Below are 21,479 nucleotides of genomic sequence, written 5' to 3' on the forward strand. Positions count from 1 at the left end.
GTATTTTGCTCATCCTTCTAGAAAGATAACCTTCCAATCTGAAGGTTTCAGAACTGGCCGTGATCTCCCATCTGACTCATTTCAACATATTCCACAATGATTATGTGGACCTCTACATCATTTTATCTTTCCTCTGAAGGTCTGTTACAGTTTTCATATGAATCCAAAGACGGTTTTGTCCTCATTCTGTCTTAATTCAATGATTAAGGATATAGGTTTCAGTCATTGGATGCAGTGCATGTCTTGCATACCTACATTATTTGGACTGTCATTATGGCGATCTGATTTCCTATGTGTTTGGCTGTCAAAAAGGCATATTATCATGATTCTTCCCTTTGCTACTTTCGTAAAATGAATTAAGTCCATGAAACCTAATAGTTTAAATATCAGTGCACAATTTCAACATATTTTGTTGAGTATAATATTAGCAATATCATCTTTTTTTTTAAATTTAATTTATCCTAATATTTATTTCTTTTTTGCACACTACACATAACAATGTTCTTGAGCACAGGTGTTTTTTGTTTGTAATTTAATTACAACCATTTCCAATTCTGTTTTAGGTTCACCAAAGAGCAAGTGAGTGTGTCAGAACAATAAGGATTCTACAGGACATAGATATAGGATGTACAGTGTCTAATATGTACTCAGACTTCAGCCTAGATGCTCTAAAGGTAATTGATTTTACTGCTTGGGTCCCAAATTGTCCATACTTGCCTTTACAAATTATGTAGCAAATGGATTATATATACAGAATTTATATATTGTCAGATGTTGCTATGGTATACTGAAGTAAAATTACAAGCATTTCATAAGTGTCAAAGGCTTGTTTTGACAATTACTTTAAGTTTATGCAAAGAGTCAATATTTGCAGTGTTGACCCTTCTTTTTGAAGACCTCTGCAATTCACCCTGGCATGCTGTCAATCAACTTCTGGCCACATACTGACTAATGGCCGCCCATTCTCGCCTAATCAATGCTTGAAGTTTGTCAGAATTTGTGGGATTTTGTTTGTCCACCTGCCTCTTGAGGATTGACCACAAGTTCTCAATCGGATTAACGTCTGGGGAGTTTTCTGGCTAATTACCCAAAATTTCGATGTTTCGATCCCCGAGCCACTTAGTGATCATTTTTTCCTTATGGCAAGGTGCTGCATCGTACTGGAAAAGGCATTGTTTGTCACCAACCTGTTCTTGTATGTTTGGGAGAAGTTGCTCTTGGTGGATGTTTTGGTACCATTCTTTATTCATGGCTGTGTTCTTAGGCAAAATTGTGAGCGAGCCCACTCCTCTGGCTGAGAAGCAACCCCACACATGAATGGTCTCAGGAAGCTTTACTGTTGGCATGACACAGGACTGATGGTAGCGCTCACCTTTCCTTCTCCAGACAAGCATTTTTCCAGATGACCCAAACAATTTGAAAGGGCATTCATCAGAGAAAATGACTTTACACCAGTCCTCAGCAGTCCAATCCATGTACCTTTTGCTGAATATCAGTATGTCCCTGATGTTTTTCCTGGAGAGAAGTGGCTTCTTTGCTGGCATTCTTGACACCAGGCCATCTTTCAAAAGTCTTCGCCTCACTGTGCGTGCAGATGCACTCACATCTGCCTGCTGCCATTCCTGAGCAAGCTCTGCACTTGTGATGCCCAGATCCCGCAGCTGAATCAACATTAGGAGATGGTCCTGGTGCTTGCTAGACATTCTTGGGTGCCCTGAAGCCTTCTTCACAACTATTGAACTTCTCTTCTTAAAGTTCTTGATGATCTGATAAATGGTTGATTTAGGTACAATCTTACTAGCGGCAATATCGTTGCCTGTGAAGCCTTTCTGTGCTAAGCAATGATGACTGCACGTGTTTCCTTGCAGGTAACTATGGTTAATAGAGGAAGAACAAAGATTTCAAACACCATCCTGCTTTTAAAGCTTCCAGTCTGTTATACTAACTCAATCAGCATGACAGAGTGATCTCCAGCCTTGTCCTCGTCAACACTCTCACCTGTGTTAACGAGAGATTCACTGACCTGATGTTAGCTGGTTCTTTTGTGGCAGGGCTGAAATGCAGTGGAAATGTTGTTTTTAGGATAAAGTTCATTGTCCTGGGAAAGAGGGACTTTGAAATTAATTGCAATTCGTCTGATCACTCTTCATGACATTCTGGAGTATATGCAAATTGCCATCATAAAAACTGAGGCAGCAGACTGAAAAATAATATTTGTGTCATTCTCAAAACTTTTGCCTATGACTGTACATTTCAGTAAAGAATACTGAAGTGTTGATATTACTCATTACGCTTTTATATGAATATATTTACATATTGATACATATATTGTTGCACATTATAAAAGCACACATTTTGCAAGGCATTTTGCATATTTTATGTAATTTGGAAAAGTAAGGTATAAAGGCAACAAATATAAAACCCTAAAAAACACTATGCTGGGTTGGAAGAGCCCCCAGAGTTTAGCTGGAGAGTGACAGATTGCCTACTTTGATTCTTTCTATAACAGACTGTAATATTAAGGAAAGCAGTTTACGTGGTGTTCTGAAATCTTTCCAGAAACAAGTAGGATGAGGGTGGGGAGTGAAAGGTTATGTGGAAGGTGTTTTCTGTGTTTCTTTTCTAAGTAATTTCAGGAGTTGAATGGTGGTCAGGGGTCTTAGTGAACTCTTCCTCGCTATACATTACAGTAGATGTAGACAAGATGTGGCTCTCCAGCTGTTGTGGAAATACAAGCTACAGTATGCTGAAAGTCTGGTTAGGGGAAGACCAGTCATAATGGAATTGCAATAATATGTTCGATTATGAATTAAAATGTTTGTAGTGTCTTGTGTGAAATATGTGCATTTCTGAAGATGTTTCATGCAGATTAGATGTAGGAAACAAAGGTTAATTCAAGGATTCAAGAATGCAACTTGAGTTGGTTTAATTTTGTGTTATCTACAGAAAGAGAGGTCCGGTAAGTAGTTTCTTTTGGCTGGTTGAAAGATAAATAGCTCAGTTTGAAAAACTTTAAAGCGGCGAGAGGAAATCAAAAAGGAAAATAGCAGTAGCGGGCCAACACGGGTGGGGAAAGATCCGGAGGATAGATACATTTGGGTAGTATCCGCATAGAGGTAAAACAAGAGTGAGTTTTAAATGTATTAAAGTCTCATTTGGGGTTAGAATCCTAAGTAGAGATTCAATTTTAAGTATTTTTGCTTGGAAATGTCCAGAGCATTTTGGTAGGAGTGACACACGGCAGTATGTTTCAGGACGTCTGATGCTTAACCACGACAGAGGTAATGGTTGATGCTGGGAACAGAGTAGCTGAAGTCACTTGCTCAAGGTTTGTTGCTGGAGGGTGATTACCCTCCAGCAACAAAAAGTTTACTTTTTACAATTAAAGATGGAATTATCCCAAATTCTTGTTTACACTTACCTTTCAAGTATGCATTCTTGTGGAAAGTATAGCGATTGATCTATTAAGAGCTTCAGATAACGGCGCTAGTTCTCCAGTTCGTTCTTCTGTCTGTAGTTTGGCCCTGCAGAAAGCACAGTGTGATATATACGTATTTTACTATGCAGTAGTAGCTTAGACCAGGTATTTAAATAAAAGAAATGCACACAAACTGATTTATGGAAGAGGATAATCTTAGTCAAGGTCATAAGCAATGCTTCTAAAATAGACAGTATTGTCTTCTTATAAAAGAGCACATATTTGTCTAATAAGATCTTTTCGATACTCTACTTTTTTTCAATTAAATATTGAAGATGTAAAATACACTCTATAGCAGGAAACGGAAATTTGGTGCAGCAGGGGTTACTGGGAGTTGTAGTCATTTGTTTGGTACAGTTTGTTTAGTAGGATAACAGCTCTTATATGCCGTGGACCACAAAAAAATGGGCATTATTGAAGAAAGAAATGCCCCCTCCCCATCCCCCTTAAAAAAAATTATAAATAATATTGCAACTGTATAATTACTTCCTTATGTCCTTAGTTTTTCTGCAGTGCAGTGGGTTTAATATATACTTACCTGGGATTTTCTTCTGTTCTTGATCCGACATAATCCATATGGATAAAAAATAAAAAAAGTTGTATCCAACATGGACTTCTCCCAACGCAGAATGAGTTAATGTCTGCGTTACTTAATAGAAGGGCAACCAATCAGAAGCTGTTGTCTGTCAGAGACTTCTCCAGATTGGATCAGATCCAAATATTCAATGTAAGTAGAATTGGCTGTTACTGTAGGGGGGGGCTTGTATTTATTTATGTATTGGTTGCCTTACTATTAAGAAACAGTAGCTCAAACTGCATGCAATTTGAGCTATCTTGCCTAACAACCCCCTCTTTACTCCAGCAGGATTTTCTGTGTTTTTTCTGGCAGATTGACAAAGTGTCCTTTGATAGATTAAGCGCTTGGTATTATTTCCATTTAAAAAATCAGGAGGGAGATGTGTAATGTGATACTTTGTTTAAAACCTGCAAGAAAACTTTAGTAATTGTACCGCCAGGTCAAATTAACAAAAGAAGCTGGTGAGAGAAAAAAAACCCAGCAAGATATATTTTCCAAGGCAGTAAAATAATGAATGTAGTTTCTGGATGTGACGGTATAACATATACTAGTCCACTTCGACATGACCACAGGCCTGTATATAAAGCCACTACTAGCAGCTATTAAAGTAATTCTATCGTTTTTTTAAATAAGCATTGCATAGGCGATTGTATTGTGTTTCTAACACACAAAGTGATTTATTTTAGCAGATGTAACTAGTCAACAGTTCAATACATTTTTATATTATGATACAGTACAGTACAGCCAATACCAAAAGATACATACATACCGCTGTGCTAACCACGGGCACCAGTGGACAGTAATTCACCCTTGAATACTGTGATCAGAGTAGACTGAGCCTAGTGGGGGTGCAGCTATGATATATATACAGTCAGTGTTACAGAGTGAACAATAGAGATGACGTGGCTTGCTTCTATAGGTCCAGACATCAGATGGGTTCAGGGTAAACAGGTCATAGGCTGGATCAATCTAAGGAATCCAAAGGTGGGGGTCATCTCTCCAGGGGATGAGCTCTGTTCTTCCTGCCTGACTCTCCAGTTACAATTAGTCTATTAGCATTTTATGGTCGGTATCATATGAAAGGTTTATTCCATAACATCAATAACTAGAGTATGCAATGTGCGATCTCTTCACCGAATGCACCGGACAGCTGCTGGTGAAAAGGGGTTTAATATGATACTAGACATGACACCTTTCTTATAACCTGAACCTTAAATAACACTGAAGTGTACATATAATCATATTATATAAACTAATAATAAACTAAATACTATCTGCTCATAAATGACTGTGTAACGGAACCAATATGAATTACATAAATAACTAAATGTTGTAATGCGAGTGTGTACATGCGTATTTTACCTTGCGATCGCAATATGCCACGTGTAGCATGGCATACTGAGTGCAATCGACCAATAAAACAATATCAACCAATATACTTTCGTTCATCCAATTATACGACTTCGACACAGCTAAGGATGTAATTAACTTATTTATGAATTGGACTGTCTGTTCCTCATTAATACACAAAGAGTTTAGATGCTGTCTCTGTTTCTCCAACTTATAGAGTGTTGATAAACTCAGACCAGGATGGAAATACCAGCATCTTATTCGTCTGGAGGTTGATTGAATGATGTATACCACTACTCAGGCGATATTGATATCTCTTCCTTTTTATCATATTGGAAGACTTTTATATTCCAAGATTTTGCGAGGTTTGTTACCTCACTCCCTCAGCTCTGTCACAGTGACTATATACGTACAGTATGTTATAAGCTGCACAGGATGAGATTATACTGACCTTTGTGATAATCACTATATTGTGACTTACATGCCACTTCTCTATAATATGTTCTTTGATATACAGATCCTTCAGTAGATATTTGAAGACTTTTTGCCGTTTTGATCTTAATATTGCCGATTGTATCTTTAATGTTATAGGAGCCTTTCCTTGTTCATAAACTCTGCCTAATTAGTATTTAACACAGTGTGATCTATATTGGTGTTACATACATTTCATATATTATATATTTTACAATTAAACTAATTATTCAATTATTTATTTAAATTTTATACACCCTGCTTGCCACCCTCTATTTCTTTATTTACTTGTGTCTTTAAAGATTTTCAATCTTGTGGACTTGCTGACAACCTGGTGGTGTCCATCTGTTCTACTACTTTTGTATTTTTAGGACCTAGGTATTTAGTTCTTTTATGTAGTAAGTTACGTGTTTTGTTTATTAAAGTAATTTGAAAACATTTCAAATGTAATAGATTAGCCTTTAACATTAATTTGATAGTGTTTGGAGCTGATTTTAACTATTTGATTTCTAATAAATAAAACCTATGACCAAACTGAAATGCAATTACTAAACCATGTTGAAAACCCTGCAATTCTGCAAGAAGGCGACAAGAGTTCATACAAGGTCTAGGAATAAAAACTTTGTTACAGAATTGTATTTCTACATAGCTTTCTCAATGGATGTTCTATGGTACATTACTTCACTTTTTTCAATATTGCAAGGAATTGTTCATTTGTACTTGTTTGCAGTGGTCTTGATTATGCTTGTACTATGAGGGAACACACAAATGAAAATTTTAAATAGCTTGAGGCATTGCTTAAACATCACAACAAGTGAGTGTAAAGGTGAACATATATAGTAACTATCATCACACTGATTAGCAGCAGCTGACAATCATGTTTTTTCTGTATATCTGTGTCAGAATTTTCAATCAATGAAAAACTATACTAATCAGACTGGTGGTAATCGTATTAATGGTGATGTAAACACCAACAGTGTTTATACCTACACAATAAATACTATAGTGAAGAAAGCGACATGTAAAAAATACCGCTTACCTGGAAACAGACACACTGGAAATCCAAAGTAAGGAGAGAGCGACACTTCCAAATTACATCACTTGCAAGCGCGACTGGTGACATTTACGATTTTAAAGCGGCAACGCACGGACCCATGTAAGTATTTTCTTTGGGTTAGGGATACGGGTTAGGATTAGAAATTATGGTTAGGGGTTAGGGTTAGGGTTATGAATACAATTCATATTACCAGCATTACATGTGTTTGCGCGTTGCCACTTTAAAAAAAAAAAAATCAAAGTCGCGCTTACAACTTACGTCATTTACAAGTGTCGCACTCTCCTCACATCGGATTTACAGTCTGTCTGTTTATAGGGAACTAGTTGTTTTTTACAGGTCACTTTCTTCCCTATTGGAATAATTATGGAGGAGTAAACACTGTCGGTTTACTTGTACTACACCCGATCAGACTTAGTTACATGTTCTTTGGCTGTGTGACTGTGTATGTGCACCATTATGGATGTATATTTGCAACCCTGTCACTGTCATAGTAACTGCTAGGACAGAACAAGGATTTGGGCTGGGGGGCATTTACAAGGAAAATGTTCTTTAGATGACCTGACGTCTGTGCTCTGAGGTTTATCTGCTATAGATTGCTGTTGATGTACTGTGTCATTTTAGTGTTGGCTTAAAACTTACTGTTCCAGCTGTAAGAGCACATATCAGACCGTTGGTGTTAACAATGTGGCAGGAAACACCACACCCTAATTGTGAAGGCTTAATCTGTTATTTTCCTGTGCTAGTCAGATATCCAGCTCTCTAACATGATGGTTTCTGTTATCTTTACGTGACAATTGTTGGCCTTTGATTTAGTACAGAGTGCTAGAAAATAAAATCCTCCTTCAACGTATAGGCTGATATCTTTTTATTTAGCCTTCTAATTAACACACTGGTATTCAATTGTCCGCGGGTTCGAGCGCGGAAAAACGAATACCGTCAATACGGTACTCTCTCGCTGGATTTCAGCGAGTAAATTACCGTATTAACGTTTTTACGCGCATGATTATGTCACCACAGCAGCTCCCACCTCTTATGCTCTGTGTGGGAAGGAACTCTGCAGAGCACCAGTGACTCCCAATGATGTACAGACCACCCACATCATGGAACAGCAGCATGAACTGCTGTGTAGTAAAGTGCAGTGCTCTGACCCCTCCTCCACCAGACAGTGTAGCTATGTAAGAGTTGCTGGCAGGGGTGTATTGGGAGAGCAGTGTGAAGTTGGACATACCTCCTGACTCCCCAAAATCGGGACTATCCCACCAGAACCAGGACAGAAGGCAGACTGAGCTGCTTTATCCTACCTGTTCTTGCAGGTGTAACTAACTGCTGCTGCTCGAAGTATGCTGGAATGTTGGGGCTTGTTTGGAAAAGAGATAGGTACTTTTTAGTTTCTTTAAATGAGAACAAGTGAGTGCTCTAGGCCTCCTTTCCCTCAACCAGCCGTGACATTAAATCAATAACACCCTCTTGTAATAAATAGACCACCTTCCTTCCAACTAGCTTTGTAATTCAATTATAAGCTCCTACATTTAATACAGACACCCACATTGAATTATTAGCCCCTACAATATATAAATAGCTCTAATCAACCCCCCATTACATTAATTACATCAAATATCTGAGAATTCCACTTACAGCCACTAGATGCTGCCACTTGCTCTTAAAATTGCCTTTAACCAAGATGGCCCTTATTACTTCAGAAGGTAGAAAAGCTTCCTGTTTCTTGTTTTGGTCTATAAATAGGCATTCATCAGCATGATATGATATCCAAATAAGACAAGTTAAGGAGTGAGCTACTGGAAAAACTCTAGCCAATTTTGTAAGTGATAAGAGTGATTCTTTTATTATATAAAAGTATAACATAAATGTCTTTATTTTGGAGCCTTCAAACAGTCATTATGTAATTCTTGCCAATTTTAATTTTTTTGTCCCCGGAAGATACCGCAAGGGGAGTGTGATGGGAGGGCAGAAGGGGGCAAGTCGCGGTCAATTGTGTCACTTTAGCCCCGCGACGGCACAGAAATTTTGACATGGGTTGGGGCTAAAATGATGCGATTCCCTGTGAATCGCGTCACTGAGGCTCACATTCTGCCCACTTCACTAGGAAATGGGCAGGATCCAGGAAAATCGCCTGCTCTCCCGGGAGTCTAGGAGACCTACCCGAAATTCAGGAGTCTCACGGACATTCCGGGAGAGTGGCAAGTATGCATTATGTTTGTGGCTTTCCACTCAGTCTCAAAAACAGCAGTATATTTGGCTTTACATATGTATTGCAGACATGTGAAGTACATCATAAACTTTATCCTAAGAGAGCAATATTTTGTTTTGAGAACATTTAGGTCCAAAAATGTTGTTTTGTACATTGAATCATGTTTATACAGTATTTTATTCTAAGACACTAGCTTGTCCTTGTTTATCAGTCATCAAACAAGGTATGATAACAACGTACTTGCCTAGTCTCCCGAAATACCCGGAGAGCAGGCTATTCTCCCTAGTGAAGTGGGCTGGATGAGAGCCTCAGTTATGCGATTCATGGTGAATCGCATCATTTTTGCCTTGCTCCCTGCGTCAAAATTACTCTGTCGCGCCATTGTGTTGCGTGGGTGGGACCATAATGACACGATTCAAATTTCCTTTCTTGATTTGTTATTGCACAAAGATTATTCCTTTGCACTGTAAAATGGCAGTAATTTTTTTCTATTGGTTTTTGTGCAATCTGTAGATCATGTCAAGAGACATTGTTATTGTTCAAGTGTTACCTTGCCTTGTTTGTTTCATTCTCTAAGAGGGTCTACCTTATGGAACCACTAAACCAGATGTGTCCAAGTTCAGTCCTCAAGAACTATCAACAGGTGATGTTTTCAGGATTTCTGTCTGTAGAAACAGGTGTGATAATTACTGACCCAGCCAAGTAGATTAACTCTCCTGTGCATGATTAAAGAAATCCTGAAAACATGAACTGTTGGTAGCCCTTGAGGACTGAACTTGGGACACCTCTGCACTATACATTTCTTCTTACTGTTCTTCTTCGTTTTTGATTTTTTTTTATTTTTACTCATCCTTTTTTGTTCCCAAGGGCAGGATAGACTTCAGCAGAGTAGCTGTTATGGGTCATTCATTTGGGGGAGCAACTGCCTTGCTTAGTCTGATAAAAGATGATATTTTCAGGTAAGTGTTCACAATAACTTCTATGAATACTTTAAACACTTGAGTTCTTTATCTATCATCTCATCTCTGCCCCTGTTCTGTACCACTCTCACTACATTTTTCTCACGGTAGATGTTGGCTCTTTCATTTTGTTTCCTGACTTTACTGCGTTTCTTTTTCCTGTCTCCCAGGTGTGCAGTGGTTTTGGATCCCTGGATGTTTCCCCTGGAAGACACTTGTTTTCAAAATATACAGAAACCGATATTATCCATTAACACAGAAAACTTCCAAACAAACCAAAGTGTCCAGAAATTAAAGAGGCTGAATTCATTGGGATCAGAGTTGAAATACCTAACAGTGCTGTAAGTAAAAATATGGAAGTCCATTTATTTACCTGAAAATGTCATCATTTGGAGCTCCTGAGTATAACGATAACAAGTGTGTGTAGCACATTTAATATGAGGTGTAAATGTAGGCTATGTACTTTAATTTGTTTTGACTACACCCTGGTTTATTTGAAAGCCCTATCTGCTGACACTATATATATAAATAAATGTTGATGATGATGATGGGTATCCCCTTTAGCCAGCACTAAAAGATTAGGCGTAAACTGGATCTAATAATGCTGCTTCTATTCCAACCAGATTACATTGATCTAATAGTATTAGTAGACTGGTCTCTCCTTCACTACCCTGGGGCTGTCTTTTGCAGAACAGTCCTTGTTAAGTTGTTTGTTGTCATAGGATTTACTGTTCAGACAAGGAATATTTTCCCATGTTTCTTTCATTTTAAATGGTCTACCTTATGTAATCTAAGCTTTTTTCAGTGTTCCTCTGCTTTTCTGTTTTATTGTTTTTTATCTCATCCAGCAGAGTAGCTGTTATGCATTTGGGGGAGCAACTGCCTTGCTTAGCCTTATAGAAGATGATTCACCTCTCTAGATTTCTTGGCTGTCACTGACAGCCTGCAAATTCATAAACACCTCTCCATGCCTGCCATTATAAAAAGGCAGTACAGGGCTAAGCAGCTACCAAAGGTGCACCCTGCCAGGTCCCAAGCTGTTATGGCTTTACTAATGTTCTATTTGACAACCCTCTCTGGTCTGATTTAAATAGGTAAGAACAGGTGTTTATTCCCCTTGCTGTTGTATGAGGGTAAGGTGAGCAGTGGAGATGCACTCAGCATGCTGGAGATTGTAGTCTTCTGCCTGCAGTGTGTGGTCTACAGATTGCAATCCCCAGCTTGTTGTGTATAGTATGTTGGAAATTCAAATGAATTCTAAAGTCATGGTGGATGTTGGGAGTAGATTAAACTATTTAAAAAAAGGTGTTTTTATAATTGCTATAAACGGAAGAAACAATAGTCTAGCACATTAGATAAGGTTTAAGTATTTTTTTTTTCATCTTGAGTGGACATCTGCTTTAAACTCAAGTCTTAAACAAATATTGCTGTAAAATTCTTAGTCATTGTGTCTATCTTGTGTGTCTGTAGAGCATTTTTAAAATATGTGACATAATATTATACATAAAGTGCAAAGATTCCCCTGCTTACTCTGGACAATTAGGGGTCAATTCAATTAGCTGCAAAGTTCCGTTATAACATTGCTTTGTTACTGCGTGATATTCCACGTAAGGATCTGTGCTTGGTTTTGTTCGCACCTTATAGTGGTTCGAGCAAAAATGAGCAATGTCTTTATTGGCAGTAATTTGTGCAGAAACATAGCCACGAGGAACCTTGTAGCTTATTCAATTGGTTTCTCAGTGTTCTAAGTGTATTTGAAACTGTTATGATCCGTCATGAGCCTTTGTTGCAGAAAATAATTTCCAACATGTCTGATGTGTGGGGGTTATTCTTTTACTACAAGATGCTTCAGAAATTATTTTTTAATACTTTTTAGGCTTATTTGATAACTAGCAACAATAGCATATGTTTGGTAGCGTCTAGTAACCAATTGGTATATCAGATTTGATCTGCAGTTATGCTCTATATTTCTTTGCTCTTGGTTCTACAGCAAGTTAGACAAATTAATGAATTATTATGTGTTATAACAGATTATCCTGTTTGCACCAGGTTACAAAATAACATCTAAGGTTTTGACATATGCTAGTCGCTTACTATTTTTTTACAGTGAAATATTTTTTGTGTTTTTTTTCTTAGCAGAGTTTGGGTTCTTCCAATTAAATCCACACTTTCTTCACAATTTTATTATGCAGCGCAAAGTAAATGCTTCCATGATCTTAAATTAATGATAACAGTTTTCATTCCTTATTACATTTTGTATTTGTAGATCAATGTGATCGTCATAATAAGTAGGCAGATCATTATCATGCAAAGTTAATTTAAACATTATGAAGGGAATATATATCTTTAGTACTGGAAAACATAGTTGTTACTAAAATCATTAGCTGCTGAATTGATTAGCTGCCTGTTTTTCCATTAGGGGCTGTGTCCATCAGAGTCAAACAGATTTTGCCTTCCTGACTGGGTATCTGGCAAATAAAATTGTAGGCCCACAAGGAACAATGGATCCACATCAGTGCCTGGCAGTCACAGTCACTTCATCATTAGACTTTCTTCACAAGCACCTGGGTGAGATTCTGAAGTCAATACTAGTCGACTCCTCTCTATTTAAGTCGTTACCTTCTTTCTTATCTTTATTCCTTTCATAGCCTCAATCTGTCACCAGGAAGAGCTTACAAACTGTATAATTATCATTCTAGTTCTCATTCTTTTCTTCTTGTGCCTTTAGTAACTGGTGATATATCACCAAATACAGGTTCCCCCTCTCCCCACAGGTCCCATACATGTCATTCTGAACACTATATAAATATAGCAAATCTCAAACACATTACCTGTCTGCCATCACATTTATTAATTCTTTAAATGTGCCCGTATTGATGCGCGATCTGTTTGTATCAAATTAACCTCCATCCATGACCTCTTTCTCTCAAACAACCTCAACGTCCTGGAAATAACAGAAACATGGCTCACACAATCAGACACTGCCTCACCTGCAGCCCCTTCACATGGTGGTCTCCACTACAGCCACACCTACAGGTATGAATGCAGACAATGAGGTGGGGTTTTAAGACTCCTTTCCCCAAGCTGCACATTCAACCTTATACTAACTGTTTCATCACATATGTTCCCTTCTTTTGAAGTACATAGCATCTAGATTTTGAACCTCTTATTTATGTGTGGTGCTTTGATCTATCATTTTCCTGGACAAGACCTTGGCCATTTTTCTGCATGGTTCCTTCATGTCTTATGCTCTGACTGCCCCACCATCATCTTGGGTGAATTCAACATACCTATATATTACCCACATTCATCTTGTTGTCCCTTCATACTACTCTCTCTCTAACCGCATGTTGTAGCTTCCCCTATTCTATTCATCACGATAGTCCCTATCTTGATCTTGTTTTAACCAAACCTTGTTTAGTTTCTGATTTCATAAAAACTCCTTTCTCTCTCACAGATCCTCCTCACCTGCAAGCTCTCCTCCATCACTTTAACCTAATTGAACTCTAACTCTACCAAGCATCCCATATCCGCAGAAATCTCAACTCTTCAATTAAACTTTTAATTTTCAACAACCTTTCACCTCTTTGCAAAAACTTCTCTCCCCAATTTCTACATTCTCCTGTCCTGATGTGCCAATACCACATCTTAAGCAAACAATCAAGTAACAGTCCTTGATCTTATGGCTTCAGTTACTTTTTCCTCTGAGAGGCACTCTAAAGAAACGTGCGGCCCTCAAAATCTCTCCCACAAAGTAGAACAACATTGGCGAAAATGTTGTACTTCTCATATCTTTCTCAAATGTACTGCTATCTACCTCTCTTATGGAAAAGCTCTAGACATCTCCAAACAAACATACTGCCAATCTCCTGTTTGCTCTGGCTTCTAACCCCAGACACTTCTTTAATACATTTAAATCTCTTCTCAGTCTTCCCATGCCAAATCTTTCAATCAAAATCACACCCCAAGATATTCCTTCCAACTTCAAAGAAAAGATTGAGAAGAGAGCACCTACTCTCTTCTTTTTCTCTTCCCTCTCTACTAAAATTCCATTTTTCCTTATTCCCTCACAATAAGGGCAAATGGACTTTTAGTAGAGTTGGAAGAGAGAGAAAGGAGTTATTAAGAAATCAGAAACTCACATACCCTCGCCTCTGTCCCCTGTGCTCATACCATCCTTAATTAACATTTGTAATGTCCCTCTCCCACTGGTATTTTTCCATCATTATTTAAGCTTGCATAATTACTCCTATTCTGAAAAAAATACATTCTGCACCATCCCATCTCTTAATGCCCCTTCAAGCTACAAGCTAAGACGTTGTCTACACTTGCCTTAGACACTTCTTTGTCTCACACAACTTATTGGACCCTCTTCAAACAGGCTTTTGTTCCCAACACGCCACAGAAACTGCACTGAGTAAGGTAGTCAGTGTTTTGATCACTGCTAAATCGAAAAGCCATTATTTGCTTCAAATTCTCTCTCTGCTGCATTTGACATTGTTGTCCACTCTCATGTCATACAAATGCTCTTCTTATTTGTATGAGATGAGATTTGTATCCTAGGTCATCAGGATACTGTTCTATAGAGAATGTCATTCTACTTATTATACTCTTTCTTTAGTTTTCATTTCCTTTGATCCAGCTCCATTCTGCTTCCTCTGTCAGTTGGAGTATTACTAGGCTTTGTGCTAGGCCCGCTGCTCTTCTCTCACTCTCTACCACAGTCTATCTATCCTTTCCATATCTCTCACTCTGTGTGGGCCTGCGTTACTGAATGCCTCATAAATTGGCTAATATTATCACCAGGCAACATACATCTCTATAACCTTCTCACCTACCTGACATCTCTATGTTTGTTGACCACATGAAAATACAAGCTACACCCTCCAGCTCGCTACCTAGATGTCATCCTGAACTCAGAACTGTTCTTTATTCCCCACATTCAATACATTTCCAAATTATGTTACATGCATCTAATAAACATCTCCAGAATATGCACATATCTCGCACACAACATTGCAAAAACAGTAATTCATGCACTGATTATTTCCCGCATTCACTATTGCAATACCATCCTTACTGGTCTTCCCTAAGTAGACTTTTAACAATCTAAATGCTACTGCTATAATAATATTCCTCACAAAATGAACTTCTACAACTTGACACCTCTGCTCTGTGAAAGATATGATTTTCTTATCCATACTTGTTTGCTCCCATACTCAATTACAGGACTTTATTTGGGCTGCACCCACTTTGTTGAATTCTCTCCCTCGCACCATCCGCTTCTAAACCATCAAGCGTTCCCTGAAAGTTCATCAACTTCCTAAGCCACCCTCTTAACATTCCTCGGCTATTCTACCTGATTACCATCCTCTATGCAGTTCACTCAACACTTTTATTTATTCTCCTTCTATACTCAAACAAACAACTGACCCCAAAAACTAACATTGCTGTGTGACTGGATCATAAAGCCCCACCAAGTACTTTTTTCCCATTGCAATCTGGTTGGGCCAATATTCACTATGTGGCACTTCACTTCATGTATCAAACTTCTATTTTCCTACATTGTCTAAGCTTCTAGAAGAGCCCTACTACCGCTTTGTGTGTCTGTTAATACCCATTCTTCTTTTATTACTGTGTTTCCCCCCAATTGTAAAGCACTGCTGAGCAGGCTGGCCTTATGTAAATAAATGATAATGATAATAATAATAAATCAATTCTTTGTTATCTCCAAGTCTGAAACTCTGTGTTCAGTTCTAAATATCTCAGACGGATAGATCCTTTCACATATGAAAATTCTAGTTTTTATATAATTTAATAACTTGAAGAGTATAAGAGTATAGTTTGTTATATGAAAATAGCCTGTATTCTCCATGTATTTAATGTTTGGAGAGTTTAAATTATATTAAGATAATTTACATTTAACCACTGGCTCTCAAGAAGTGATACTATTAATGAGTGATTCCATGCTTTGGGAGTGTGTGAGATAATATTTATAGAAATATATGTACATTAAAGTTGGCCTATAAATATTGAAAATTAAACACTCCTGGAACAATACAATTTATAGGTAGTTTTTAGACTATTGGTGTAGAAAATGTTATTAAAGGTAGCAGGTCCTTTGGTTTTGGATCTGAATCTCATTAAAAATGGTCAAACAGTTGAAAAATTTACTCATTTACAGTAATTTATAGTCTATTTTCTAATGACCCCCTCCAACTGTCAGTATTTTCATTAATATTGGCCAAAGGCTGCAGCTAAAAATAGTGACAATTGTTGAACTGTAGAATAAATAGGAATTTTAACTATTTACTAATGGGCTTTAGCCTAACAGTGGTCATCAGTGTTGACAATGTCAGCATTCTTCTCATCACTGATGTCAAGATCATCATCACACAATATTTTTTCATCCCCATTGGAATCCAGCTTTAGAGATTCTGTTTGTAATTGGCAGCAACAATGATATTCCTCATACAATTTATAGTTCATTTTGATGAACATCAGTTTTTCAACATTTTTGGGAATTAGCCCCTACAATTATCGCTCACAATGTTCCCAGCTGTGCTAAACCACTCTTTCAGAGTACAAACTGGAGGGTGGGCAGCTTAAGTACACCATAGCTATTTTGTACAAGGGACTCCAAATTGCATTTTGTTTCCTACCATAATTCAAATGGACTGTCTGAGATGCTAATTTGCACATTATCATTAAATAATCCTCCTCCATTCTAGTAATGTAACTTGTATCAGATTGACTCATGGTAGCGTTTTCAGTATATTACAAAGTCCTTATGTCATAAAAATCTTTCACATTGGTGCACTTTGTTGTCTCCTCATCAGTGTGACTCTTAGAAAAAGTAAGGTTTTTTTTCTGACAGTAGCATTTTTAAGGAGAAGCTGAAGCAGGGAACTATTCATGTGCGAACAAGAAGCTGTTTGCATCTCTGAAGATATGTGTCAGGTGAAAAGAAAGAAATTACATATGACTTAAACTTATACATTTTCAAGATTCTGCAAGTCCTTGGGTACTGGCAAAGTGAATAAAGAATTTGATCTACAAGACCAACATACTTATCAGAATCTCTTTTATATCCTCCTTCAGCTTCTCTAGCTGTCTTTTCAGTAGTTTGATTAGGGATATTACTTGTCTCAGGCTGGCAGTGTCTGAACTCACTTTATTTGTTGTAATTTTAAGTGGCTTGAATAGCTTACATTAAACCAAAAGGAGTGTTTCTCCTGTTTGATAGAGTAAGGTAACACGTCCAATTTCTCCTTATCTCATGGCTTGATGTTATTAAAGTAATTCTATTGTTTTCAAATAAGCATTGCATAGGCGATTGTATTGTGTTTCTAACGCACAAAGTGATTTATTTTAGCAGATGTAAATAGTCAACAATTCAATACATTATTATATTATGATACAGTACAGCCAATACCAAAAGATACATACATACCGCTGCACTAACCACGGGCACCCCTGGACAGTGATTCACCTTTAAATATAGTGATCAGTGAAGTCTAAGGGCCGTGGGGGTGCAGCTATGATTATATACAGTACAATGTTACACAGTGAACAATAGAGATGACGTAGCTTGCTTCTATAGGTCCAGACAAGGGTGGTTCCAGGGTAAACAGGTCATATGCTGATTCAATCTAAGGAATCCAAAGGTGGGGGTCGTCTCTCCAGGGGATGAGCTCCTTTCTTTCCGCCAATGCTCCAGTTACAATTAGCATTTCATAGCCAGCATCATACAAAGGTTTATTCCCTAACATCAATAACTAGAGTATGCAATATGCGATCTCTTCGGCAATGGAACCGGACAGCTGCTGATGATTAGGGTTTTAATATGATACTAGGCATGATACCTTTCCTATAACCTGAACCTTGAATATCACTGAAGTGTACATATAATCATATTATATAAACTAATAATAAACCAAATACTATCTGCTCATAAATTAGAGTGTAACGGAACCAATATGAATATGAATTATATAAATAACTAAATGTTGTAATGCGAGTGTGTGCGTGCGTATTTTATCGTGCGATCGCACCACGCGCTGTGTTAGGTGGCGTACGGATCTGTGTTACATGGTGTACGCATCTGTGTTACGTGGCGTACGGATCGCAATCGCACGGCAAAACAATATTAACCAATATACTTTTGTTCATCCTATTATACGACTTCGACAATGTGTAGGTCTTAATGGCTTGTTGCTATTCCTCCAGTCACTGATGTATATAATGACCTGGCATTCTGTACCAGCACTATTATGGTGAAAGGATTATGCATCATGTGGTGCTGCTGAAGGCGATACACGGTCATGTAGTCTTTTGTTTGACCAGAGCCACTTGTCCACATACTGTATACTTAGTTAAGTGGATAGCTGGTGCAATGGCATTTTCAGGGACTGAATGACTTTGTGTTTAACCTCCTGGTACAGGTGAGGAATTGTTGTTTGGTAGAAATGGAAGCATCACAAAGGGAGATCCCTTGATTTGATTTGGGATAAAAATATTTCCACATGCAAGAGGTGGATTTATTTGTTTTTTTGAATTAGGATGCGCTTCTCACGAGTACAAACTCCACTATATATGCAACACCATAGCAAACAGCGGGTATCACCCAGTTTACCCACATCTCTTTACAAGCCATTGCCCCTTTAAATTTTACCTGCAAAGTCGCCGATTTCCAGGGACTTGCATAAATCGGACATTCATATATTTACCCCAGGGTGCTGTTTTTGTTTTTTTTTAAGGTGTGCTGGTCAGAGTCAAACAGCAACCTGTGTTATGTCTGCTTACTAGTACAGATGTGATACTACCCCTCACTTAGATGCCTCAAAGATTAGTTAACTAATTAGTTTACTAATATACTTGTATTACTACCTGTAATCACTGATTGTTTACTCTTTACTCTCTGACACCCATTTTAACACACATTTCCAGCAGACTTTGAAATGTAAATAAACTAAAGATTTCTGCAGTAAAATCAAACCTAGTCCAGTACACATTGATTACCTTTTTCGCCCTCTACAACCCACATTATCAGCACACAACTGCAACTATGGACCTCCCCACATACTTTAAATTGTTAAGTGGTAGCTGAGAACAGGCATGGTGTGTGGAACCAGTGTTACAATCCCTTATTCTAATCCAAACCCGGACTGCACTTTTTAGCGATGTTGTTATCAGGAAGTATCAGTGATGGAACTGTAACATCTCCTTGGAAAAGAACTGCAGGAGTTAAATTCCACCTCCACAGAGAACACTCAGGAGTTGAGTGAATTAAGCTAGCATTGTTATTTCTGTTTGCTCCCTATTGTCCACTAGTGAGCTCTACACATAGCCAGGAGCCAGACCCAGCAGGGGTCACCTAAGGGAAGACACCAGGGGAGGTAGAGGAGGGGTCTGGACAGGCGTGGGCTGACAAGTTTAAGCCCGGGGGGCACACAGGCATCGCGTGTCATGTGATGCGGCCGCCTGTGCGCTGACGCGGCCGCATTGCATGTTATGTAGGGATGAGCGCGCTCGGATTTCTGAAATCCGAGCCCACCCGAACGTTGCGGATCCGAGTCGGATCCGAGACAGATCCGGGTATTGGCGCCAAATTCAAAAGTGAAACTGAGGCTCTGACTCATAATCCCGTTGTCGGATCTCGCGATACTCGGATCCTATAAATTCCCCGCTAGTCGCCGCCATCTTCACTCGGGCATTGATCAGGGTAGAGGGAGGGTGTGTTAGGTGGTCCTCTGTGCTGTTTAGTTCTGTGCTGTTTAGTGCTGTGCTGTTTAGTGCTGTGCTGTTTAGTGCTGTGCTGTGCTGTGCTGTGCTGTGTTCTGCAGTATCAGTCCAGTGGTGCTGTGTGCTGTGCTCTGTCCTTCTGAGGTCAGTGGTGCTGCTGGGTCCTGTGCTGTGTCCTGTTCAGTCCAGTGGTGCTGTGTCCTGTGCTCTGTGCTTCTAAGGGCATAGTTATTTCCCCAATATTCCCCTGTGTTTAAAAAAATAAAAAAATTTTTTTTTTATAAAATACCAAAAACTACTTTAATATTTTTTAATTACCACAAAATTTTCACAACCAATCCTGCAGTATAAGCCCATTGGTACTGCAATATTACCAAGTTCACACATTCAGCAGTAAAAGTCCAGTGGTACTGCAATATTACAAAGTTTACACATTCTGCAGTATCAGTCCAGTGGTGCTGTGTCCTGTGCTCTGTCCTGCTGAGTTCCGTAGTGCTGCTGGGTCCTGTGCCGTGTCCTGTTCAGTCCAGTGGTGCTGTGTCCTGTGCTCTGTGCTTCTAAGGGCATAGTTATTTCCCCATTATTCCCAAGTTTGTAAAAAATAAAAAAAAAGTAAAAAAAAATAAAAAATTAAAAAAAAAAAAAAAAATATAATAATTATAACCAAATTTGCAAAACCAATCCAGCATTATAAGTCCATTGGTACTGCAATATTACCAAGTTCACACATTCAGCAGTAAAAGTCCAGTGGTACTGCAATATTACAAAGTTTACACATTCTGCAGTATCAGTCCAGTGGTGCTGTGTCCTGTGCTCTGTCCTGCTGAGTTCCGTAGTGCTGCTGGGTCCTGTGCCGTGTCCTGTTCAGTCCAGTGGTGCTGTGTCCTGTGCTCTGTGCTTCTAAGGGCATAGTTATTTCCCCATTATTCCCAAGTTTGTAAAAAATAAAAAAAAAGTAAAAAAAAATAAAAAATTAAAAAAAAAAAAAAATATATAATAATTATAACCAAATTTGCAAAACCAATCCAGCATTATAAGTCCATTGGTACTGCAATATTACCAAGTTCACACATTCTGCAGTATCTTGTGCTACATATAATGGAGAGCAAAAATTTGGAGGATAAAGTAGGGAAAGATCAAGACCCACTTCCTCCTAATGCTGAAGCTGCTGCCACTAGTCATGACATAGACGATGAAATGCCATCAACGTCGTCTGGCAAGCACGATGCCCAATCTCCTAATACAGGGCATGTAAAATCCAAAAAGCCCAAGTTCTCAAAAAACAGCAAAAAAAGAAACTTAAAATCATCTGAGGAGAAACGTAAAGTTGGCAATATGCCAATTACGACAAGTAGTGGCAAGGAACGGCTTAGGCCCTGTCCCGTGTTCATGACTAGTGGTCCAACTTCACCCAAGGATCAAAGCCCTCCTCCCCCCCCCTACAAAAAATTTAAGAGAGTTATGCTGTCAGCAACAACAACAAAACAGCAAAGAACTCTGCCTTCTAAACAGATGACATCACAAATCCCCAAGGCGAGTCCAAGGGTGTTGTTGGTTGTGAACCCTGACCTTCCCATCACTGTACGGGAAGAGGTGACTCCATCCAGCATTTGCAGCACGCCCTCTGCATATGC

General features: G+C 38.5%; 1 protein-coding gene across 1 annotated transcript in view; it reads left to right on the forward strand.

Moving 5' to 3' along the window:
* Positions 1–21,479, forward strand: part of LOC142138700 (platelet-activating factor acetylhydrolase 2, cytoplasmic-like) — a 50,639-nt gene that overhangs the window by 20,553 nt on the left and 8,607 nt on the right. The window contains exons 5-7 of the mRNA XM_075195551.1: positions 10,015–10,101; positions 10,272–10,442; positions 12,521–12,669. Of these exons, the coding sequence (XP_075051652.1) occupies positions 10,015–10,101; positions 10,272–10,442; positions 12,521–12,669 (407 nt within the window). The remainder of the gene's footprint in view (positions 1–10,014; positions 10,102–10,271; positions 10,443–12,520; positions 12,670–21,479) is intronic.

The sequence above is a fragment of the Mixophyes fleayi genome, chromosome 2, assembly GCF_038048845.1.
Source record: "Mixophyes fleayi isolate aMixFle1 chromosome 2, aMixFle1.hap1, whole genome shotgun sequence".
NCBI lineage: Eukaryota > Metazoa > Chordata > Amphibia > Anura > Limnodynastidae > Mixophyes > Mixophyes fleayi.